This window comes from Mytilus galloprovincialis, chromosome 9, assembly GCF_965363235.1.
Source record: "Mytilus galloprovincialis chromosome 9, xbMytGall1.hap1.1, whole genome shotgun sequence".
NCBI classification, from domain to species: Eukaryota; Metazoa; Mollusca; class Bivalvia; order Mytilida; family Mytilidae; genus Mytilus; species Mytilus galloprovincialis.
This window is the reverse complement of record NC_134846.1, coordinates 62996388-63024051: the sequence shown is the minus strand read 5'-3', so window position 1 is coordinate 63024051 and position 27664 is coordinate 62996388. Positions and strand designations below refer to the sequence as shown.

At 32.6% G+C, this 27664-nt stretch overlaps 2 protein-coding genes across 2 annotated transcripts in view; both read right to left on the bottom strand.

Annotated features, from left to right (window-relative positions):
• The window catches only part of LOC143045578 (chitin-binding domain protein cbd-1-like), a 49224-nt gene that overhangs the window by 20070 nt on the left and 1490 nt on the right, over nt 1–27664 (bottom strand). The window lies entirely within an intron of this gene.
• Nucleotides 417–27664, bottom strand: LOC143045576 (putative chitinase 10). Its single transcript, XM_076218177.1, has 16 exons — nt 27609–27664; nt 22833–23018; nt 21757–22013; nt 17903–18027; nt 15928–16051; nt 15122–15307; nt 14178–14288; nt 12231–12378; nt 8203–8373; nt 7195–7433; nt 5025–5149; nt 4426–4546; nt 3724–3906; nt 3162–3281; nt 1401–1728; nt 417–709 (listed from the first exon to the last, which is right to left on the bottom strand). The coding sequence occupies exons 3-16, from the start codon at nt 22009–22011 to the stop codon at nt 525–527; spliced, it is 2421 nt and encodes an 806-aa protein (XP_076074292.1). The 5' UTR covers nt 22012–22013; nt 22833–23018; nt 27609–27664; the 3' UTR covers nt 417–524.

Sequence of the window (27664 nt, the reverse complement as noted above, 5' to 3'; positions counted from 1 at the left end):
CTTACCCTTATAGAGCACCTGAGATCACCCCCAGTTTAGGTGGAGTTCGTGTTGCTTAGTCTTTAGTTTTCTATGTTGTGTCTTCTGTACTATTATTTGTTTGTTTGTCTTTTTTATTTTTCGCCCCTCCTTGACGTTAACGCAGTTGAGAAGGACCTACAACCTTTCTAGTGCTTCTGACCTTGGTTTTTTAAACAGTTTGTTACTGTCCACCTTAAGTTTTCTTTGTAAATTGTTTATTTGTATGTGTTTCTCCTTTCTGCTGGGACGTTTTCTCTCTTCTCTTGACTGTTGGCTAATGTCAAGGGCTTTTTTCATTACAAAACCAAGACGCAAGCAAGTCAACAGTATTTTTTTTTTCTAATAAGCAAGCAATTTGTGGCCGTGCTGCTTTGAGGTCAATAATGGACTCAATGTGACATTCAGAAGAATTTAACTTGAACATGAAATAAACATGGAAAATTTAATATGATTTGAAATACAGAGAAAACTATAAAAAAAAATAAAAGATGATAAAACAATGTTTATATCCTCTTGTGATATATTATTCTTTTAAAAGTTTTTGCCCAGTCACATCGTTTTCCTGCTTGGTTCCATACAAGAATCCAATTACAACGTTGTTTTACAGGTCTACCATGTAAACACTGGTAGTAGACATTCTTGTCACATGTATCTGCATAGAATCCTCCATGTCTGCATGGTGTAGGACCTAGAAATGAAGGTAATATTGTATTTGTACTAGCTTTTGATATAAATTTAATTATTACTCAAACGAACCCGTGACAGAATTTGAAAATCATGATTATTTTCAAAATTTGGCATCAAGGAATAAATAAGATGAGAAATACAGATAATTATAATTTATACTAAACGAAATAAGTAAACTTTTTACGATAAAAACATTGCACATATGCTTAATGATGGTGCCATTTTTTTTGTAATTTTAGACTATTTTTTACATTTAAGTTCGATGTTGTCTTGTGCTAAATAAAGTATGGCAAGTTCTAAAGGCCACATTGATCTTTTCTATCATTTATGCTAAAAATTGAAAACAACACTTTTATTAATTGCATTCGTCAGAAGCGCTTTTCTGGGTTTACCTTCATCAGAAATGCCCAAAAACAAATATTTGAAATCCGAGGATGTATAAGTACCGAAACAGTTGAAGAGCTAATTGACCAAATACCTAAAAAAAACTAAATCCATCTAAGACAACTTTGCCTGAGGGAGTTGAAACCTTAGCTTCTTCATAATTTCAAAAAAATTTAACGGACAATTTTAGATAGGTTTGTTATAAATCATGGCAGTACCGAAGTACTGACTATTGAACTGATGATACCATCGGGGACTGATAGTCCACCAGCAGAGGTATCGACCCAGTGTTGTAAAAATTTGCTAACCATCTAATCCACATTTAACAGATAGTTGATCCATCGTTGTTGTAGCTGTTTTTGTCGTTGTTTTTCTTGGTGTTGTTTTTCTTGGTGTTGTAGTTGTTGGTCTGTGCGTTGTGGTCGTCCTGGTAGTTGTTGTAGTTGCTTTGGTAGTTGTAGGGCGAGCTGTAAAAGGACCAACAGTAGGTCTTATTGGTGTTGGAGCTGTCGACACAACGTCGTTAATTTTTGACAACAATGGAAATTTGCCATCACCACAATTATCAGCAAAGTCGTCCATTCCTAAATCATCGATCATTACTCCAAGCAAGTTTTCTTGCAGAATGTACTCAACCTGAAATGAAATGAAATTATACAAGAAGTTCAATTCCATAAACGTATAACAATTCAATTCAAATAAAATCTGTATTGTCATAAAACTACACATTTATAGTTGTGACACAAAATAACAAAATGAATGAAAATAAAAAATAACAACAAGATGTATCGATTTCAATGGATTCATTTTGAAAAGTTTACCATTTCCTAATTGGCCTGGTTTGTGTGTCACACATTAAACTTTCTACTTAATCCCTAGGGTTTTTCATGTATTAGATGTGCATACGTATTGATAAGTAAAAACTCGCATATTTTGGCATTTATACCATTATTTCATCATTGCTGCTAGGTAAAAGATGTAATTTCATTCAATTCACAGTTTGCAGGTGGTACATAAATATGTAAGAATATGTGTAAAACTTCACGAATCAAAGATTTAATAAAAAAATAATACGCAGCTTGTAAATGCCAGCCGCAGATACAAATAATGTATAAGTAAATGACAAATTTACGACACGTTTTCACTACAAATCTTTACCATTGATAACAGACAACAAACGAATAAATTCGTGAGCAGTACTACTAATAATTTAGATTAGTTAAAGAAGTATGCACCACCTTCAAAGCTGAAGACAAACACGTAATATTTAACCTTTCTAATATTAATAAAGATTAAAAAGGCCTTGGGTAAAACACAAATCATTTACTTTTTGGGAAAATGGTCACTACTCTCACCAAAAAATCATGTGGAATGAAACTGGCAGATGAACTTTTTGGAAAATCCGGCGGAAAATCGCTTGACCGAAATTTAGACAAGGAAATTCCGGTATGTTTTCAAAACAACCGATACTCAGAATCGTAGGAAAGGAGACGCCAAATACATCAATTGTGTACTGACACAAAAATAATTATACTACATTAAAATATAGACATGTCAGAACGAGTTCATTGAAATACTATTGGTTATCCAATTTCGTCATATTTGGTGGTTTTTTTTTTTAATCAAATGAACTATTTTTCATTCCTCGTGTGACTTTAAAGCATTAGTGTCGTTTTAGGAATACATTTTGTATTGTAATTTTAATAATGCTGCTTGTTAATTTGTGAGTTTACGACACATTGAATCAATTAAAGGCAATAGTAGCTATTGTCCGTCCTGATATATACAGCTGTAGTCATCTATAAACACTGGATGTAGAAATACGGTATCATTTCAAAACACTCCGTCTTAATAGAGACAGTGTAATACTACATAATTAGTCTTCAGCTACTAGGTATCTTTGACATACATAAAAAGATCAAAAATGACAAATATAAAGCAAAAAAAACTAACGACCTGATTTATGTACAATACAATGAACAAAAACTAGTTATTATAAATTGCTATCTGAAAGGGAAAAAACTTTTTTAGGAGAATTGCAGAGGGGAACGTAGTTTCACAGCTCTTACCTTTCGTTGTACGCTGCTCGTATCATCATACCCAACCCACTGATTATAATAATATGCATGGGGCACGCCTTGTGTGGTGTCCATAACTTGAGTCCAGTAACTACCAATATTCATGCAAACCTAAGAAAACACATATCTTTAGCTATCAATATGATATAATTTTAGATGACAAGTTATATGCAGGATATAGTAATGATGGTTATATATGATGTGGAATATCACACACTACCGTAACGTTCTAGTGTGTTTGACTGTTATTCAAAAATAAAGAGTTGTGGTATGATTACCAATGAGCCAACTATCCGCCAAAGTTAAAATGAAGAGGATGTAAGCAATCATAGGCAACCGTACGGCATTCAACAATGAGAACAACTGATACCGTACAGTCAGCTATAAAACAAGCTTTTGTTATTAACTAACGATAACTTGTTAATTCTACAACGAAAATTCGTTCAAAATCCCCTCGCCAGTAGTTTAAGGTTGTATTACAAGGAGTATATCTTACAATAAAGCTAAACATAGACAGAATCGCTTGTAAACAAGTTCAAGTACGAATAATTACTTCATAATAGGCCAGTTTTCCTTGCTGCAGGCTCCATTGTCCCTCATTTCCTAGTCCAAATGCATAAGCTCCTACCATATGTGTTCCCGGTGAAGTTTCGTATGTATTGCCATATGCAGGTATTCCAACTACCAGTTTGTTTCTTGGTAATCCAGCATTAAGCCACACATTTATGGATGATTTCTGGCAATTAAAAGCAATTCATATTTATAAACAATGTCGCATTATTAAGAAACAATTGGATAAAAATATACGCACTATTAACATGATAATTCTAATCACGCCTGCTAACTACTTTATCTGTTACAGAAGAGAGACGAAAGATTCTAAAGGGACATTCAAATTCATAAGTAGAAAAATAAACTGATAAAGCAATGTTAATGAAAATAAATACTGAGAAACACGAACACATAAAAAAACCGAGGGTGAATTCAGGTGCATCAGAAAGGAAGCAGATCATGTTTTTTATCGGTAAGAATTAACAACGGTGTAAATAAGGTTTGGCGGATGTAAAATGGAGTCTTGTTTGTATTAATTTCCATTATTGTTGGGTTTCATACGCTTCAAGTTGTGAAATAATTATTTTATTCAGAAACAAATATACAATATGAATAAAACCAAACTTGCTCTAAAAATATATACACAAAAATTAAGTATACTACTCCCTGACAAAATGGCGCTTGACAATTGTTTAGAACCTACCACATTCAGATTATTTGTGAACGAATTCATAGTATCGGCATCTAGAGCACTTCCATGAACAATAGTATTTTTATAATCTCTGTTAAAGTTGAATGCTGCTAGATTGACAAAGTTCAGATATCTGGAAAAAAATATATAGACATGTTTAAACTAGATGTGACATATACTGTAGAAATTTAAAAAAAAAAAACCAACCTGAATGTCATCAATTTGCCGAAAATCTTTGAGTGTATACAACGAACAAGATTTAATGATTTTTAATCACTCACTAAGTAAATGTACCTCTATGATGGTATGATTATAGGGGACTTTCCTTTTTGATTTTCCTTGGAGTTCAGTATTTTTGTGATTTTACTTTTTTCTTATGATTATACAATATGCATTACTCAAGGTTCTTACATCATTTTTTTAAGCTAATCGATCAAAATATGTTTCTAAATGTTTCATGAAAGTATGAGCAAAGGGAGATAAGTGTTATAAATCTGTGAGACAGGGATAAAAACAATCTCCCATGCAGAGTAATCGGTTCTTTCTCTCTCTGCATGGGAGAAAGATACTACCTATATATCTTACATGTGAATTAAGCAGAATCTACTTACTGACTTAAAGAAGCCACATCGTATCGAGAAATGACATCAACTTCAAACGGTGGTACTCGTGCTGATATAATCAAGGGACGACGACTCATGATGGTTGTATCCATATCAAATATTTTGCGTATTGACTTAAAAAAATAAAAGATATTAAAAGTGATTGCCAAATACATGTATAAATCGCACGTTCTCTTCATATAGAAATGCATTTTACCTCTATCGGACATAGTCGCGATGGACTGGTAAGGAAATATATGTTCCGGACCATATGAGTATTTTGACCATACGCGTATGGTCATGACCATATGCGTATACTCATATGGTCCGACCATACGCGTATGGTCCGACCGTACGCGTATGGTCGGACCGTACGCGTATGGTCGGACCATATGAGTATTATACTCGTAATTAACGGGCCGGGCCATATTAGTATTTGGCCATATAGGTATTTTTTCAAATACACAATAGATTTAATATAATAAACTTAATATTAAAAAACAAAAATGTGTTTACAAAAAAAAGTATTAATCTTATATTTCAAAAGCTACATAAACATTAAATATAGATGCCACAGTCAGCTGATCTTAGTTTTCATCGCTAATTGTATTCCGATGTATGCTTTGTATACTTAGAATTACATTCACACGGTGCAATACATGTAGCTATTCTGCGATTGCTTGTTTTGGCTGCGTGCAGTGATATCGACTCGGACAATTCCTATGTGTCTACGGTGTTTTTAAGAAACTCTAGATCTCCAATATTGTAAAATGAATATCACAGATCAAATTGAATAAAGGCAGTGGCTATTTTATGCCTCTTAAATGCTATTTTACCGGTATTATAATTAAGATTAAAATAGAAGTATAGAAATAAAGAATAGAAAAAAAATGAAGAAACATACACTTTTGATATTTTACTTTTATATTATTTTCAAAAATGTCTTAAAAAATATCATGATCCTTAAAAATTATCATGATCCTTGCCGGTGAGGTCACCTACTTTAAACAATAAAATTCCTTTTACAATTATGTTCATTTAATTTTGACATCTTATAATTGTACTAGCAAATAGTAAGTATAATTAACTGTGTGAAACTGCTTTTTTTAATAAGTTTTTTTGAATATATAATAAAATGACATTTTAGTGACGTAACAACCAGAAGGGTCACACCTAATGAAGAGTTTAAAAGTATACGTGTTGATTACCCCGACCATACGCGTACAGTCCGACCATACGCGTATGGTCGGACCATATGAGTATATACCCATATGGTCATGACCATACGCGTATGGTCCAGATACTCATATGGTCCGGAACATATATAAACAGAAAAATAAGTATAAGTATAGAATTATAATTATATTATGTAAGGTTAAATGATGTTGCTTTTAAATTGCTAATTTGTTGTCCTAGAAAAACCTCAGTATAAAAGGGCTTAAAAATTTAAATATACACTTTTTTCTCAGAATTGCTAATAATATTCGTTTTATTATTCCGTTAAAAATCTATCTTAGCTGTAAAAAACATTTTTCCTTAAGGGGAGATTTTATAATATTTACACTACATTGTGTATATCTTGATATAGCTTGATAATGGTAATAAATCTACTATATGAATAAATTAGTAATCAAGGTGATAGTTCAGTATTCTAAACATACATTTTATTTCTAAAGTGGCCACTGTGAGGACATGAATTATAGTCCTTTGACAAAACTTCATCAAAAACATTCATAATGAAAGCATAAAAACCTTAAATGTAGATTGTTCTAAATATTATAAAAGTTGTACGAAAGGTACCAGAGAGGCATTGAAACTCATAGATCGAAAATAAGACATTTAAGAAAACATTCCAAAATAACAAATATTGATACGAACATTAGAAATGAAATGTTTATTTAACTGATATGACGTTTTTGAATGATATAACTAAATCAAGTACATCTCAAAATAAATGTACATATGCGTGATCATATAAAGTGGGAGACAAAAACCAGTTTATAAGGTGTAAAATAAAGGACCATTTATGAAGCTATATATATAAATTAATGTATAGACTTTTTTACATGTCCCACTCCTAACATTGCCTCGTTTCCGACCCCACACACCCCTCCTTGCAAAATCCTGGATCCTCATATATATAGAATACATTAACATTATACGTTTTTATTGTACACACCTTAATGAGGTCTGTAAATTTGACCTTGTTACCATGAGAACCTTGGAAATCAAACATCAGATCAATGCCGTCAAAATCATACTTTCTGACAAACAGCAGTACGTTTACAATGAATTCTTCCATAGCTTCACCAGTTTGTGCCATTTGACTAAATGGGTCTACCATTTCTGAGTTTATTCCAAGAAGAATCTTTAAATCAGGCTTACCCATTCTTAGCCAAAAAACTTCGGCGTACTGACCTTAAATTAAAAAAAAACGAATGAAAACAAATCTGGAATGTCGCTAAGACACGAAAAGGAATGTATTTTAACAAAGATCATGAATAATCATGATCGTAAATTTAAAACAGATAAGTAATGCATAATAATGTACCATTCATAGAATAATAGAATAACTCAGGACATTCTGAAATCTTTCTCCCAAATCAGTGATAATCTAAGCCACCATCTAACACTAACACATCAGGAGCCGGTAACTCATTGTTTGTCGATAATTGCTATATATTATTACGTTACTTGTGCACGCTTGTATAAACACATTACTTGTCGGCTTGTCATGTATGACGATATAGGTAACCCTTTATGGATCTGAGAGAGACTGACTATCAAACTCTTCTCTGTCACAGAAAAATCTAAATATCCCATTACTTAGCTGGGTATGACTTATGAACAATTTTTAAATTATGTGTATAATGAAATAATGTATGTCCTAAATAAATTCCTATTGTGTAATTGATCAGCTCATCGAAGCCTTAATTGGTATACATTTGCCAAAAGGCTCATAATATTTATTAAATCATCTTTTTTAAATACAAAAACAATGTAACATATTGGTTTAGAAAGTATTGTTTATATTACTTTATACGGAAGCCCTGGAATGTCATGCAAAAATAAAATTACAACTTGTGCTCAGATGATAGTATGTGCACAAGTTAGTTATTATAGATATAACTTGTGCGCACAAGTTGTATTTTTTTGCATGGCACCCCAAAGCTTCCGTATTACTTACCACTATCTCCTAGATCATTAGTTTCTGTAGGCTTGATTTCCGTTCCTACTATTTTTACAGATTTATAGATTATATGAGTACACAGGTTTCCATCTATTTGGTCGGCTTTAAAAGTATACGGACTTTTGATATATTGTGCCTGGTTGTCGAAGTAACATACTCTGTGAGAACCTGTAAATTAAACCATTAAATAAGTTTTAAAATGTTAATTTGATGAAATGTACATACACAATCTTTTGAAGTTAAAATTGCTTCCGACAGCTAAGAAAACAAATATTTCAAAATTTCAAAATGTATTACACTGGGCCATATAGATATCTTTTGAATTTAAAAACTTGTGAACATTATAATTTTATTTTTATAAATCTAATACATTTTCCGGTAAAAAAACAATTTATCAGAACATAATAATTCTATCGACACATTGCAAAAGAGGGACAATCCAGATTTCTAAGGGAGGACAAAATGAATTTCGAGTAGGAAGGCATAAGGCATAGCGATATATGTACACTGAAGAACAAAAGAAACAATTTTCATGTATATCCTAATTTCAAGCTTTACTATTAAATTACCTCCTTTTTCCCGAGCTACTTGCATTGCAGAATATATAAATATTGGATCTATTGGTAATGTGTTCTCTTCCAGTATATGCGTTTAACATTAACCACTGGATGGTTATCAAACAATAACAATGATCACCCTTTATAGATTCGATTTATGCATTAATGCTTATCGAATTACAGAAAAAAAGAATTTTCCGGAAGCACCCAACATTGTCTTTTTTTTATCGAATATGAAATAATATATGCATGTGAAATAATGTAGATACAAGAAGAATGGAAAACAATATCAAAAGCAGTATGAATGAATGTTTTGCTCATTTGCAAGTAGTTGACATCTGATATAATGTCTTGGAAATGTGTATTTCTTAGTTCAGTATAAAGTGAACAGCCAAGAAAAAAAATGTGATTCGTCTTCAATGCTGTTTTTGATACTAAAATTACAAATGCGTTCCTTTCGTTGTTCACCAATGTACCATCCAGTCTCTATTCTTAGCGGTAGAATTCCTCATCGTTGTCTTGCAATCGTTAGTCCAATAGAAAAAAAAATGTGTGATACTTTATATCTATAGTCAGGTCAGTAAATTTAATAGCAGTACAACATAGGAACAAACTATAAAAATCTGAAGTGGAAGAACTATGGTGGAGTCATGGTTCTTGTTTGATGAATTTAAAAGGTTATTTTTATCTAAAAAAAAAATAGTCTCAAACAAGCACGTTGGATTTTATCAAATCTTACACCTAGTAATGTCTAAATTTATCAAAAGGATTTTTTTGAAAGAAATATTTATTTGACTCAGCTGTTTTGTTTTTGCCACTGATGGTTTGATTTGACATGTATAAGCTTTTTAAAATATCAGGGTACTTGTTAATATGAATAAAAGTCGTAAATACAATTGTCGCCCTCTTTTTTATATGAAAAACCCAGTGGTTTCAATGATTGTTTTTGCATGAACCCCCTGAGGGGTTCATGCTTATATATTGGCGAGTTTTGGATGTGTCTATGGGCCACTCGATATCTCTTGGCCGGAAGTCAGAATAAGATTCTCGGAACGTCTCGAAAGTTTTCGGTCATTTATACAGGTCTTAACAGGTTGTTATCTACGTCTTTGATATGGTCCCTTGATGGCCCTTGACGACGCAATTATATTTGTTTTAAAACGACCACTGTACACTGTGTGTATCTGGGTCAATTATAACGTGGTATTGTATGTTGTCTCGATAACATGTGAACTAATTATGTTTGAAGATTTAACCACGGGATACTGAGTGTGTATTTCATCATAGACTTATGGGAGAGAAGATTCTGGTTAACATATTAATATTAGATCGGAAAAAAGAAAGACAATATTCTTATCAAAAGTATTCAATCGGAATCAAAGAAATATATACAAAATATATACTGTATTTATGTTTCTGAAGAAACTAACAATGATTGAAATCAGAATATTTTCAGAGTTGCAATTAAGAAATAAGTATTTTATATTACAAGATACTCTGCTGTGGTATTTTAAAATATTCTTTTGTAAAGAAAACATTAAAATTAAATGTAAATAAATTCTTGTATCCTACAAAAAAAAATGTTTATAAACAATAATCATTATATTTCTACGTTAATTATTTCATACCATTTTAGTATTTAGGTTTTATGAGTAATTATTATTTATTTTTTGTATTGTAATATATCCATAAAACGGAAAGTACGATAAATTTAGTAAATATTTAAATTTTAAACGGTCGTGAATAAAAATAATTGTGTGTTTTCAATTCATAAAGCATGATTTTAAATCCTTGCAACTCCCAACAACCGTAAAAATAATTTACAATAATCACAACTAAATTTAATTACAACCATGATGTTGATTATTTCATACCGTTTTAGTATGGATTTAGAAGTCTTTGCTTATATTTTGTATAGTAATATATTCACATAGTGGAATGTTAGAATTTAAAAGTAGATTCATTCGATAAATAAACTGTCCATTCGTAAATACTTGACGTTCGTGTTTATTGATATTATATACAATGTATATTCAAAAGAATTTGAAAATAAAATAATAACAGGAACGTTAGTTTTTTATAAAATTTTAATTCAATTTTTGTTTGTTTGTTTTAATAGTTTAACCGTATAGCATCTACATATTTGTACTATATGGTACGGTTTTGAAAATTGTATTCAATGTGTTGAACAACTATCCTACACCTCTTGATGCATTCACATTGTAGATCACATTTCAAAAGCACACTATCGGTTTGCGTTCTCAAAAATTCCGGATAAAATGTCAATGAATCCGGAGTCAAAACATTTAATGTAGGCCGTTTGACATTCGAATTCAACTATTAGATTAAGATATGTGATGATGCAAATGCGTATTCTTTTCCTTAGTATCAGTGAGATGCTTTCTATTTACTATTTCGTGCGCTAAGATACGACTTGCATGCAATACTATTAAATTCACTCGTGAAAGCTTATTTTCGTTTTTGTTATCTAAATTCAGGACACGGAAGAAAGAGCTTCACATATGACTTTCAAGCACGGTCATCATTTCTAACGGTATTCTGACCTCGAGTTGTTTCCCTTTTGTTTCTTTTTTGAGTCACTGTCCTATTATAAACTTTGACCTTTTCGAAAAGCTAAGGATTGTCTACACAAGGAATAGATTCCTTAACTTTGTAATGTATTTAGCCTTTTAACTTTTTTCATTCGAGCGTCACTGGCATGGTGCTTTTTTGTGTCTACTGAACTCGTGTCTGGCGTACATCATTTTATTTCTGGTATCTTTTTATATCTACATACCTTTTTATATAAATTTGGTTATTTTGAAAGTGTGTACAGGTATTTATAAACTTCTGAATTAAGAAATTCTTCGGCAAAACTAAGTTTCACTGTAGAATGTTTGAATTGATTTAAGTAAAATCAGGAAATCCTTTTTAAAAATTTGAGATGTTTTATGAGACCAAAATCAGTCTCTTCATAAGAGGTCCCAATCAATTGTATGCCACAGGTTGCACCGCATACAACATCTACCATGAGTAAAGACAGCTTCAAATACGAGTTGAGAATATAAAGACATTCATATAGGAAACAAAATATAAAGATATGATAGATAAAATAAATGCATCCAAAATTCCACATTATAAAGCAAACTGAGTAGGTTTGTGCAATTTGCATAAGTCATCCGGTTAGTAGAAATTAGGATTTGCCAAAGGGTTATAATCGGAAAAATTATGTACATTCCCAAGTAATAAATAAAATAGTCGAGCTTTAAAATAACTATTCAAATAGAAGCTGTAAATATATACTTTCAACTGGCTTCTTATATTCACAGTCAATTATTTCAATTCGAAAGCAAACACAAATTCAGCAACAATCTTTTGGTGACTTCTTAGGTTCATGTATTGCTTTTCTTTTTTTAAAGAAAGCAACTTGTTTTTCTTCTTCTAATTATCAAGGCATTTAATCATTACCCGTTGGAGAGTCATTATTTGTGAGCTCTTTTGTTACAGCTGATATCAAAGGATAAACGCCGTCATCGCACTCATCCCCTATGAAGTCGTCCAAATCAAGAGCCCAAAACATAGCACCTCCTAGTCCTTTCTCTTTGATATACTTTGCCTGAAAATTGTTATTTGTCAATGAAGATTGCTCATTTGTAAAAACCTTTCGAAATATTTACTGTACAAGAACTACTATGTATCTAAAAGTTATTTTATCAAAAAATATAAATAAAAAATAAACGAAAATGTAAATATTGCGAACATATTCAACCAATCTACAAAAAACTAAAAAGAAACATTCTCCAGTTGAACATCGAAGATTCAAGAGAACATTTTGAATTATTTGAGCATTGAAAGTTGTTTCACATATTATCATTCAGTGACTTTGTTTACATACTCATATCACATCTTCATTTTTATATAGGTTATTAGGTTCGGCATGAGACTGGTAAAAGTACAATAACAAATATACCAAACTCCGAGGAAAATTCAAAACGGAAAGTCCCGAATCAAATGGCAAAATCTAAAGCTCAAATACATCAAACGAATGGAAAACAACGGTCATATTCCTGACTTGGTACAGGCATTTTCTGGTGCATTAAACGTGGATTTTATATCTAGCTGAACTGTTCACTTGTATGACAGTCGCATCACATTCCCTTATATTCACAACAATGCGTGAACAAAATAAATAGACATAATAGAAAAAAATGTAAAAAATACAAGGGTACACAAGAAACACTTTGTATAAGGCAGTTGTAAAATTATTTTTATCAAAGGTACTTTTGACTATTAACAAATTTTGATGTTTTTTGGTACGTTGCAAAATGTTGATCCAGTTATCTTGCTGCCTTACGTTTTATTAAGTAATTGTCTTCCACAACTTACGGTATCAATCCTACATAAAAATGTTTATCAATTTACTGATAATTCATGTTTAATAAACGTTTAAATTCCGTATTTGTTCTCGAGCCCTTCTACTTTCGTATTCTTAACCTTGTACGTGTGTGTGACTTTTCCACTGTGTGACGTCACTATAATACGTACGTCATGTTAAGAATTTTCTAATGTTCGATAAGGAACCTTGCTAAAATTTTGCCAAAAGTTTTCAACAATCCAGTTCCATCCTCACCAGTGATGAAGCCTCAAAAGAGAAATAAGACAAATGAATATTAAGTTATGGTATCACTTAGGAAAAAGGGCAATTTCAAAGCGAAAAAGAGTAAATGATGATACTAATAGACACAATGCTGCGTGGCACCTCGTGCGAATTAGACCATTGATGTAAAGATGCTTTCTTGAACAATGCACAATGAGCTTGAGTATGAGTTGAGATTTTGCAAACTTTGTTCGTCGATAATTCAGCACAAACTACCATGTAGTAAACTCGTTTTCTTGGGGATGAGTGTGTATAGACCTACTCATTTTGGCAGGATCTGGCAAGATGACAGGGAGGTCATGACCCTATAATTCTATGTTAGACCATATGCCAGCATATTACCTGTGGTACCACAGCAAAGTTGTGTTTTTTTTTTACAAGTGTATGTCTACTTTTGTATACCAGAGCGACCGGTTCATAATTGCTACCAGTTTTGAATTATTTTATTCTTCGAAAACTGGGGAAAGCATTATTAAGGTAATGGCCAATCGTAAGTGCGAGGTCGTGCTCCTCGTTTACTCTAATTCCACTAGAGGAACTTTTGTTACTTCTGTTAACAGAATAGCACCTTCTTGCCAATATAACAAATGCCGGCGGTTTGTATCGTCAAGTGCCAAACCCGAGGTTTACTGTTTTGTCTTGCGGCCGATATTATTCCACATAGTATTTCTTAAATTATTCAAATCTTGGATCAGTTACTGCCATGCGCCGTATATATATTTTCGGCGTGAACACGTATTAACTTGTTTCTTACTCACTTTTAGTGTTACACTTCGAACGTTGTCGTATCCCACCCACTGATCTCCAGAATATGCATATGGAACTTTATGCTCATCATTCCATGCTTTTGTCCATCCGTTTGAGCAAATCTAAAATATTAAATAAACATTTTTCGTATGATTTTACCAATTTTTATATTTGTATATTTATACAAAATGTTGATCCAGTTGATAACCTTTATTTTGCTGCTGGTTTTTAATTCACTGTACGTTTGAATTCAATAAAATGTTCGAACATCGATACCAAAGTGTGGATAGAATAAGAAAATCCGTTACTGTTTGATCTGCAAAATATCGTGTCTCACTGTTCTTTTGATGATGCTACTGTATGAAACAACCATCGCCGATGAATAAGTGCAGGAAAAAGTATTTAATTTTTCCTTTCTGAAATAGGTATTATTTGTACATTTGGGTTAAAGAGGATACATGTCCAAACAAACAAGTTACACATATGTCCAACGTTACGGACCTCTTCAATGGTTGCATATTGCCTAGAGTAAAATTTTGATTTTTTTTTTTTATCTTTGATTGATTGATTTCTGGTCTAGAGTTCGATAATTGTGCTGGAAATTATCAAGACCACAAGTTCTTGTATCTGATGTATCAACCAAGAGAGTATGTTATTCTTTACTCAATAACCCCAGTGTTAAATGTATACATCATTTAATGCTAATACAACCCCGCTCATAACTTCTTGCAATATTTTTCATGTCGGGGACATTTATAGCCGACTATACGAAATGGGCTTTTCTCATTGTTGAAGACCGTATCATGGCCTATAATTGCTTACTGCCACTTCTTTTTAACTCTGATGGATAGTTGTCTCTTTTGCAATTATACCAGATATCCTAATTTTACTATTTAGCTCTATTTTTGAAAAAGAATAAAATAAATATAGGAAAAATGTCTTGTAAAACAATAACCTCATAGTAGCTTAGAAAGCCATCTTCTTTTGTATATTTTCCCGGAGATCCTGGACCAGCAGTTGCGGCACCAAATCCATTGTTTGCGGAATTTGCCAACTTAAATGATCTACCATAAGTTCCAATTCCAAGAATTAGTTTTTCTTTTGGTGTTCCTTGATCTACCCAATTTTGAGCAGACCAGTCCTAAAATGTATATGATACATTTATTTAAAAAAAAAAGAATCAATCAAATTAGTGTTACCTACAAATCATGTCCTACCAACAATCTGAATCTGAATACTCGATTTATATTATGGCTTTAAATCAAATTATGTGCAATACTGTTTTATGTTGGTATAACGGGATAAATTTGTTGTAAAAAGAAATGGATGACTTTCACTTAAATTCATTAGACATTATAATTCAACATGTACAATCAAATAAAACCCTTTTTTAAGCTACTAACGTAATATCGCTGTTTAGTCTGATCGAAAATGTTTTATTTATTTTAAAACTGCAAGTAACATTACTTACTTCTTTAGGAGTATGTCGGAGTTTATTTACTCCTTGCGATACAAAAAGACCTTACGAGTTGTTTTAGGCTGAAATAATATAATAGAAACTAAATTACTTTACTTTTCCGTTGGTTGTTTGTTATATCAGTACGTCGCTGATTTGGACTATTCAGCCGTAATTATGTTTAGATGCTCTGTTTGTTAAAATTTGAATTCTATTGAACAGAAAACACACAACACAAAATCTCTCACTGTTACAAATGTGTTCCAAATTTGTTTTTCTTTAATATCTTATACATTAATCCTTACCGAATTGAGTGTTCGTTCGTCTCCTTTTTCATCGTTTCTAGCATACAGCGGACTGTTGTGACCGGTTTTCTTTTCCCATGAACCATGAAGGTCGTACGCCATTAAATTGATGAAATCTAGATCACTGTGATTATATAAATATTTAGATTTCCATTCATAAATCAATTTTGATTAATAATTAACAAGTGAAACTGCGAGCTACTGCTCACTGATGATACCCCCGCCGCAAGTGGATAATATTAATATTGTAAAAATATGCATGTGTTTAGTAAACAGGAAGTTGTCGAGTGATGAATCTGAAAACGCATCACACGGTATAGCTGACTTATATAAATCCTGAAACCAAATTTCAGAAATCCTTGTATTGTAGTTCCTGAGAAAAATGTGACGAAAATTTTCAACTTGGCTATCATGTGTAAAATCATACAAGTGTTCGGTAAACAGGAAGTTGTCGAGTGATGAATCTGAAAACGCATCACACGGTATAGCTGACTTATATAAATCCTGAAACCAAATTTCAGAAATCCTTGTATTGTAGTTCCTGAGAAAAATGTGACGAAAATTTTCAACTTGGCTATCATGTGTAAAACCATACAAGTGTTCGGTAAACAGGAAGTTGTCGAGTGATGAATCTGAAAACGCATCACACGGTATAGCTGACTTATATAAATCCTGAAACCAAATTTCAGAAATCCTTGTATTGTAGTTTCTGAGAAAAATGTGACGAAAATTTTCAACTTGGCTATCATGTGTAAAATCAGACAAGTGTTCGGTAAACAGGAAGTTGTCAAGTGATGAATCTGAAAACGCATCACACGGTATGGCTGACATATATAAATGTTGATACCAAATTACAGAAAGGGTGGATGTGCAGTTCCTGAGAAAAATGTGACGAAAGTTTCATGGGACGGACTGACTGACGGACGGACTGACGGACTGACGGACGGACTGACGGACGGACTGACGGACTGATGGACGGACTGACGGACAGACAGAGGTAAAACAGTATACCCCCCTTTTTTTAAAGCGGGGGTATAATTATGCACTACTGTTATCAATTCGATCATAAACCACATGATTCCATTATTCTGGTAAAAATAACAAAGATTTCCTAAAAAGGGAATCGAAGCGATAAATTTCCATCACAATGTAAATAAGAAGATGTGGTATAAGTGCCAATGAGACAATTTTTTATCCAAGTCACAATATATAAAAAGTTTGCAATTATAGGTAAAAATATGACCCTTAAAACGGAGCCTTGGCTCACACCGAACAGCAAGCTATACAGGGCCCCACAATGACTAGTGTAAACAATTAAAACAGGAAAATCAACGGTCTCATCTTTATAAAAATAAGAAACGCCAACCTTCACCCTTACCTGAGACAGTCATTTAAAAAGAGTTGTTATACAGAGTGGTGAAAGATTCGTAGAATATCGCTTCCACACGAAAATCAGTCTTATAAATATGCTGAAGTCTACAGCATTACCAAAAACAATTTTAATTATTTTGTTAATACATTATCATAATTGTAATAAATGAATTTTGTAATTGCTGCAGGGGAATTTATATTCTAAGACAATTCTTTATTTTCTCATAAATTTATGTAACAATTTTACTTGCTTCTAAAACTGAAACAGAAACAAAAAAAAGTACATAACTCAATGTTGAACTACGATATAGTTCGATGAGTTTGTTGGTATTGTTCTATAGTGAGTTTTCTATATAAAAAAGTATAGCAAAAATAACGAACTTTAAGGTAAATTCAAATAGGTGATGTTCATAAAAACTGAAAAAATCAAACGCTATCAATCAACGGGACAAATGAAAAGCAACTGTCATATACCTGCATGACTTGTAATGTTTGATGTTGTGTTGACCTATTGTCACCTTGATTGTCTTCCATTGAGAAATTTTGAAAAAAAAATAACAGAGGAAGGCTAGATTTATCTCATATAACAGCAGTTTCAACTTACGCCGCTATTTTTGAGATTTCGTAAGCTGATTCTACTGTTCCCTTTCCAGCGGCAACGGCTGCAGTTAATAACAATCTTTCTCTTCCAGATGCTTGGGCCTCAATTTCAAACTCCATTCTCAGTATCTATAAAATATCGGTTTGAAATTCAATGGAGAAAAAGATATTGGACAGATTTTCGCTGTATCGTTTTATTTAATATCAATATCAATCAATATCATTAACTTAAAAAAAAATCAACAATTTTGTATATTTCAATAAAATCGAGAAAAAAAGTCCTGAAAATTGCTGTTGAATGCCTGTTGATGAACCAAATTGAACTAATTTGTATACAAAACTTTACTTCTAACTGAAATTGGATTTGGATAAGATTGTAAAAGACGGCAACGAAAGATACCAGAGGGAGAGTCAAACTCATAGATTGAAAATAAACTGACAACGCCATGGCTAAGATTAAAAAGATAAACAGACAAATAATAGTACAGAAGACATAACATAGAAAACTAAAGACTAAGCAACACCAACCCCACCAAAACTGGGGGTGATCTCAGAAGCTCCGGAAGGGTAAGCAGATCCTGCTCCACATGTGGCACCCGTCGTGTTGCTTATGTTAATATAAATCCGGTCAATAGTCTAATTCGGTAGGTCACATTCGTAAAACAGAAAGGGTATTGTAGTTACGACATAATTAACATATCCGATATCAACTGTGAAACGGTTATTACATAATGGTCAACCAACTCGTGATGGCGTCCGTAAAATTTACGAAGGGATGATTTAAGCTTCACCATTTGGAACATTTGGTTTAATAGTTTCCTTGTGAGTAGCAATCCTCTATCAAGAAAATCATGATAGGAATACAAGCCCGGGCATATCGTATCAATTGAGAGATATAAATATACTCAGTAAATAGTTTTAATATAAAAAGTGAAAATTAGCTAGAATTTGTCAAAATTGTTCCTTTTTTTGTGTGTGTAATATTAAGAGTTTAGAATTTGATCTGTTTAGAAATAAGCCTTAAATAGTTAGAACCTTTATGTATACATGGAGCTATGAATTGAAGTAAAGATTGATAGACCTTTTGAAAATGGTCTTAATGTGAATACATGTTTGTTGTATTTCAGAAATCGGTAGTTAAAATTGAAGAGAAGGTAACTGATGTATTAAATATTACCTGATATCTTTTGCGATTTGTTTTTAACCTGATACTCAGTAAAGGTCAAATTTTAAATCCTGCAATTGAACGATTTCGGAGGGAGTAAATAAGTATCAGTCAGAGGGTAAGGGTATACTCAGATAAGAGATAACACCAACAAAGCATTAAACTCCAATAAGACAAATATCGTAACATGTAACCAAAAACAGTTGTAATACAGGTGTCACACTGTTTCAAAATTGACATCAGATGGCCATACGAATATGGAATGTTTAATTTCGCGCGAAGGTGTTCACGAGCTTGGTCAACAGCGAATCATCAGCAGAAGCAATTACCATCTACCAGATGGTCACATGATGGCACCGAATCACACACGAATGCAACACAAAGGTTTGATTTTTTATTACTACGTTATTACGCAGGACACATGAAGGCAACGCAATGGCTATCCGATTTCGTATAAAGAGTCACGATGGCTTAAAACCCTTCTGTATTAAATTAATTTTCGATCAAAATTATAGAAATGATATATATTTCTCCAGACACATTTTGCTCAAAGTTACAATGCACTACTAGTATGTGAAAATTATTTGTTCATCATCACAATCTTAGTGCCTATGTATTAATTTTTTTAACACTGCTATGTGGGAATAATTACTGGATCATCCTGTCTTGCTATGGAACCAAAAAATATTTTGGGGTAAAGTAGAAACCTAGGTATCATGTAATTTTTCTCCCCTCCTGGGTTGCTTCTAGTGGTCCCTGCCCTTTCATTGTTACTATCAATTAGTGCTTTGTCATTGCTAAATGCCTAAAGAACATCTTTCTGGTTCGTGGAATTTGGCTTATATTCTTCGTTCTTCGTAGAACCACACCGTAGACGCCTCTGCAAAGTCTTGTGCAGTTGTAGAAGGCCCTTTCATCTTCTGTCTTCAGCTCCATTAGTAAAGTGCTATAGTAGTCATAGCAGTCCGAAATCCATTGTGTGACCAATCATCACTGAACTAGTACATATTTTTGTTGAGGGCCAAGTCGAAGCACGCCTTCGGGTACGGGATTTTCTCGATGTGTTGAAGACCCATTTTTGGCCTTTGGTTGTTATTGCTCTTTGGTCGGGTTGTTGTCTCTTTAACATATTCCCACTGTTTATTCTCAATTTTATAGAACTCGGTTTCCTATGCACTGGCCAAAAGAGATAGAGAAACTGTCGAATACTAGAAAGGTTGAAATTATGACAACGAGAAATCTGAGGTTCTGCCTGTCATGTAAGAGTTGCTTATCATTTTCTTTGAGATGCGTCTAAAGAAGCAATACTGCTGGCTTCTAATTCTTGATTATCTCATCATTAAAGTATGCCATTCTGTAGGAACTGAGCAGTTATTTATTGTGAAAAAGCTTTTGGCAGTTACACATTCCTCTAAACTGTACAGTTCATCAGGACTGTCTGCGGAATATGTTCAGAGACAAGCCTGTTAGATACCATGACATATGTAAAACGCTTGAGGTACAAAAGTTGTTCTGTCTTCGTCGACACAATGGTCCCATCTCGATGACAACGTATCATAATATGATGGCTACACAACGGCATTACATAGGCTTCGTGTAGCCTCCTAAAAACAATCGGACAGCTTCTTGTTTCCATCGTAATGTCTTCGCGAGGCAAAAAAAACACTGTATGGCACCGATAATTACACGAGGTTAAGACGAAGATGACACGATTTGACCAGATGTCTTCGCGATGGTCTTACAATTGGAAAAATGACATACTAGTTCATAACACAGGCAAAATTTGCTCATGTGAATTTCACATGAATCTCACATGAAATTACTGTGACAAATTTCATGTGAGTTTCACCTCAAACGAGCTTATACATGAAACTCACATGAACATTTTCCTGTGAATTTCATGTGAATTGAGATTTACATGATTCTCACGTGAAAAAAGTCACATTATTTTTACGTGATCTTTTCAGAAAACAAATTGGTACTTTTCATGATTTTACTTAAATTTTAAAAGTTAGAAGGTGTTTGAATATCTTTATTTTAAAAATTTATGTGAATTTCACGTGGACAAACTTCATGTGAATTTCACGTGGACAAAATTCATGTGAATTTCACGTGGACAAAATTCATGTGAATTTCACGTGGACAAAATTCATGTGAATTTCAATTGGATAAAATTCATATAATTTCATGTGAAACTCACATCAACTGATTTCACGTGAGTTTCAGGTATAAGCTAATTTGAGTTGAACTTCATGTGAGATTCACATGAATTTAAATTCACGTGAAATTGATGTTAATGAAAATTGCCTATGTACGCAGGGTCTTTCAGAAATATTTTGGCATGCCAATGATTTGGAATACCGGTTTACTATTGTTGCTTTTATTTTCCACCACTCACGAAGTTGCTGTCGATTCCTAAAAGGTTAACCGACGGACATGCGATGGCGTTAGATGCCCTCACGAATAGCTCGATGTTTTTATCATCAGAGTCGATTTGAACATTTTCTGAACCGTTTGTCCATCTGGTATCAATTTCGAGATAGTATGACGCCTGCCAAGTAGAAACCGGAAGAACGATACTTCAAAAACTATGAATACATCAGTCAAAGATAGATTTTTGATATTTTGCCAAGATGAATAATTGACCTGTCTATACAAACTAATATTACAAACTTTATCAAAATAGTATATACTTTAACAAGTTTTGTAAATCTTTGTTTATCTTCAGGTGGACTTCCTCTATTTCCCGGATATTCCCAATCCAAATCTAACCCGTCAAAATGGTGCTTTCTGAGGAAATCAATGGAATTTCCAGCAAACGTGTAAATATCATTTTCATTTTCAACCAAGGCTGTAAATGGACCAGATCCTTGATTCCATCCTCCAATGGCAATCAGAATTTTCAAATCTGGATTCTTTGCTTTTAATGCCATTGTCCTCTCATACATGCCTTTTGTAAAACAAAATTGCGATTTATTTCGAATTATGATGACAAGTAACAATGACTTAAAACATCTCAACCTCGTGCTGAATATTAATTTACATTGGAAAGATGTATTACACAATATGTATATGCACTATTGACGTCCGTACCAAAGAACAGAAAACTGTTAAAGGTTTTGATTTTAGCAAATAATATCAAACGAAATACATATTTACAATACAAATCAAGATAGGAAATTCAATTGAAATGTTAAAAAAACAAAACATATGTTCTCATTTCCTTATACTAGTATGTCAATAATAAAATTTCACTGTCGCCGTTGCGTTATTGCAATTTCAATGAGACATACCTTAGGAATGCAGTACTATGCAGTATTACGAATGTACTAAAAAGGAATGCGACTCCCTCTTTTTTTATATATAGCTCTTCGCGTGTTTCGGCAATTATACATCTTTGGATTTTAAATATTTGACTTGACCGTTCCTGATGAAGGTCTTTTCTTGTCGCATAAAATCCATAAAAGCGGAGTTTTTTTTTCAATTGAGGCAACGATAATTGGTTTGGCTGTTCTTATTAGCTTCCATTTTTACTTGTAGGGGCATGTTTCATATTTTTGGTTTGCTAAACGTTTTTATATCAGACGCACCTGATGTATGTTATATAGATATAAGAAGATGTGGTGCGAGTTCCAATGAGACAACTCTCCATCCAAATAACATTTTTTAAAAGTAAACCATTATAGCTCAAGGAAAGATTCTAGAAAAGACACGTGTTGTGCGTACGGGACTTATTTCATAACATGTTTTTCTATACTGTACTTCTTACCGTTTTGACCTGCGTCATTCCATTCATATGGCTGGATATCGAGGCCGCTAACTTTTCCGAAGGCGTAGATAATATGCGTACAGAGAAATGGGTCAACATTTTCGGGGAAATACTTGAAAGGATCCGGTCGATACTGTGCCCAATTTGTGTAATAACAAACCCTTTTGTACTCTGCTATGGCCCCACCTGTAAAATTGTGATAGAAAACAGAATTAACCGCATAAAACAGATGGAACATATGTTTTCTTTCCATACTACTTTAAAAAGGATTAGAGCATTTGGTTAGATAAAGGCAAGAGTAGTATACCGCTGTTCGAAATTCATAAATCGATTGAGAAAAAAAAACCGGGTTACAAACTAAAACTGAGGGAAACAAATCAAATACAAGAGAACTACGACACAACAGAAACACAGCACTAAAATGTAACACACACAGAAACGAACTGTAATATAACAATGTCCATTTTCCTAACTTGGTACAAGACATTTCAAGAAAAAAAAATGGTGGGTTGAAACTGGTTTTGTGGCAAGCCAAACCTTCTGCTTTTATGGCAATGTTAAATATAACATTAAAATGACAACATTACATGACAGGACTACAATACAAAGATATGGGAGAAAATATAGGACAAAGAAACACACGAATAACAGCTATCAACAGGTACCATGTATGTAATTTACTGTGACTTGACTGTTAGTGTTGCTCTCCACCTATTGCAACTTATTCAAAATTCTGATCATATTACAATTTCTTTTATAAAATCAAACTTTTCAACTGGTCAGAAATTTCAACAAACTGCTGTAGAAAACCACAGTTAAGTCGTGAAAGTGCAAGGTGATAAAATAAAACATATTTACAATCCTATAAGACTTAAATTCCACTTTAATCTTGTATTCAAAACATAGTGTAACAGTTTGTATATAAATTTTATAGTCATTGTCATGCTAAACGACCTTTTATAGCTGACTATGCGGTATGGGCTTTGCTCAGTGTTGAAGACCGTATGGTTACCTATAGTTGTTAATTTCTGTGTCATTTCGGTCTCTTGTGAACGGTTGTCTCATTGGCAATCATACCACATCTGTTTTTTATGAAGGTGAACTTTGAATTGATTCAAAAATGTCCAAACTAAGCTTTCATATAGTTTTTCTTTTGAAAAGTCTTCTATATTCATAATAATCAGACATTATGTGAATTAAAACATTTCATATTCAGTAAAATATGTGTGAAATTACAATATGTTTGTAGGAAGTTTCCATTGGAAGATAATCATTTTTTCTTGTAAAAAGTCTTTATTCAAAAGATTAAAATGTTTTAAGTTATCTCCCAATGTAAACTTATGAATAACCTAATGTTATTTCACACATATTTTACTAAATATATGATGATTTAATTCCAATGATATCGGATTTTTATGAATATAGAAGACTTTGCAAAAGAAAAACTATATGAAAGCTTAATTTGGCCATTTTTGAGCAATTCTAAATAACAACAGTTCACCTTTAGCATGAAAATGACTATAAGGTATCTTTACAAACTGATAGACTAATTATTCACAACAACATTAAAGTGGCTGAAAATGATATAGGATTGTAAGTATGTTTTATTTTATCACCTGGCACGTTTACATTAAGACTCAACAGTTTGTTAAAGATTCTGACCAGTTGAACTGTTGGGTTTGATAAAACAAATTGCAATTCTGTCAGAATTTTGAATAGGTTGCAATAGTTTGATAGCAACACTAACAGTCAAGTCACTGTAATACGCCAGACGCGCGTGTCGTCAAAACAGGACTAACCAGAGACGCTCAGATAAAAAAAGTTCGATAGACAAAACAATTACAAAGTTGAAGAGCATTGAAGACCAAAAGTTCCAAAAAGTTGTGCCTAATACGACTAAGGTTTTCTGCCTGGGATAAGAACATCCTTATTATTTAAAATAATTCATACTTTTGCACACAGTAAATCTATAAAAATTACTATATAATAGATATTTATGATAACACCGAAGTGGTGACTAACTACAGAATAAAACGAATACATAATACAACCTAAACCAGCACATAAAAATTCACAGCAGAGTTAGCAAACGATATCAACGCATAAAGTGACGTCACATTTGAATTTCTAAAAATTTCCTAAAAATAGGAAAGAATTAGGATATAATTCAAGATTAGGTTTGTAATAATGATATAACATTTATTAAGAACAAAAAAAATTACAATACTAATTGATAAAAAATTGTGGTAGCTATGTCGGTGTTTTTTCTAAATCAAACTGTAAAAGAAATATATCGTATAAAATCTAATAAATTAACTGGTAATTTTTCAAATTAACCATAACACACGAATACAACAGGAAAAATAAGATTTATAACTACAAACGATAAGACATTTGACACAATCCGAAGGGAATAACAAATATAACATCAAAATAAATACATAAATGTTGGATAGAAAAGTACCGTTACACGTCTTATAGCAATGCGAATTGACACTCAGGAAAACAGTCACATTCGGTAATAAAAAGATCAGACGAAGTATTGACGAACCACAATCTAACACGTGGTAAAAATTTCCTAAGTCAGTTTGGACAAAGACACATCGTATGGATCAACCAATTCATGATGGTGTCCGTAAAATTTACGGAGTATAATTTTTAATCTGTCCTCCTCACAACTTTATTGGAGCAGTTTCTACGTTAGGAGCACACTCCTGTATATGAAGTCCGTATAGTGTGAACATGCACGAGCATAACGTATCAACTAAGATATGTAAACACCATATGAAGAGACAGAGGTTATGTTACTGCTGAGAAATGGGAAATTGTTAATTGGGAAGTCCCGTTTATCATAGATTTTAGTTTGAAGTCGTCCATCCGTGTCAATATTAAGGAAAATATCAAGATATGAAACAATTCTTCTAGTATCAATAGTATCCTTAATTTCAGGTTCACTGGGATATATGAGATGTAAATATTGGCTGAAATATGGGTTATTCAATGATAGGACATCATCAATATATCGGAAAGCGAAATTAAAGAAATTCGCAAGGTGCTTTTTCTTTTTGTCTTTTAGAAGGTTTTGAATGAATACTGCTTCATATGAGTACAAAAACAAATCGGTCAGTAGGAGTGGACAGTTAGTACCCATTGGAATACCGACTATCTGTTTAAATATAAATCCTCCAAACTCAACAAATATATTGTCGATCTAGATGTGCAGCATTTTGATAATATCATCTTCAGTATATTTTTTGGTAGATTCAGTGTGGTTCTTCACAAAATATGACCTATTGTAACCCTAAACAAGAAATTTGTATCTACGATTCCCATTTTTATAGAAAAAGGTCTGTTTAATGAGATGCTGAAGTTGATCTTTCAACTGAGCATGCGGAATAGTAGTGCAAAGCGTAGGAAAATCAAAAGTCTTTATGTTGCTGCAAGATTGCAAAGATTGTGATTGAAGATTAAGCAGTAGATCTTTCGAATTCTTGAGAATCCACATCTGGTTTACACCACTGATAGAATATATCTCATCACAATATTTTTGAAGCAGTCCATTTTAACTGTAGAAAGTATAGTAGTCAGTCCTTTAGAAAGAAGTTTACTCGAACATTTTGATGACCCAGCTGTGTATCGATCTTTGTTGAAATATTATCTTATGTTATTATATAATGATAGTTTATAACATCAGGTAATGAGAAAAATTGTTAACGTTTGCATTTGCATTTGGATCTCTATCTATGCAAACACTTCCGGGTCACTTGATATCCATTATAGATCACTTTGTTCAAACTTTGGTTGAAGAGTTCTGCTGGTAATATTTCTTTATTGTTTGTTAATGTTTTTCTATTTTTTATTTGTTGCTGTTAAAAATGTTGTATAATATTTTATTAAGCAATATGTGTACCAAATGAAGTACTTATTGCCCTTTATCTTTTCACATTTGCCGTAACTGATCCATGAACAATAAATCTTTTATTATACTTTGTTTTTCCCGAGTGAGTTTACACTTAATCCAATGAAGCAGGAAGTATCGATAATGAATATCTAATATCATAATATATAGTTTACGAAAACACTACTTAAGACATAATTGATGCAAGCTATACTTTATTGTTATTTTAGCCCTCACTATCGTTCGGGCAAAAATAATCACGAATATAATGCCTACCTATGTTTAAGCTACAAAAAAGTATAGCTTACATCAGTTATTTCGATTCTGATTAGGATAATTAAGGTAATTTCTATATCCAATGTGTATAAGTGTAAGAGCGTTTGTGCAGGCTCTTCCATGAACCTCACTTTTTTTGTTTATAAACAAGCAAACGACTGGTAATGTAATTTTTCATAGTGAGGATTTTTGAACAGCCAGCATGAACGGTTATCGTATATAGGTAAAATATGTCAATTTCCAGTTGCAACACATTACAGTCAATAAATGAATTAGTAACAACATGTGCATCATTCCAGCATTTGGAAAGTGTTTTAAGTTAATGAAATATATTAAATGCATGCCAATTTGATAAAATTCATTATTCTGCAGTAATCGATATACGCATGTGCAAACAAATTTTATTGTATTTAGAGCATGGGTTTATTCACAAATCGAAAGAAGCACGTCATATTAGAATCATCAATTCAAATGCTCAAGTCACAGGATTGCTGTGAATAAAATGTTATCTAAGAAAACGGCAATCAGTGGAGTCAAGAAAACAACTGAGGGATGTTAATAAATGATTACATATATGCAAAAACATAAAAATAAAGATTTACCAATTCCGTTCAGTACAAAAACTGCAGTGAAGAGAGCCAGAACATAATTATGTTTG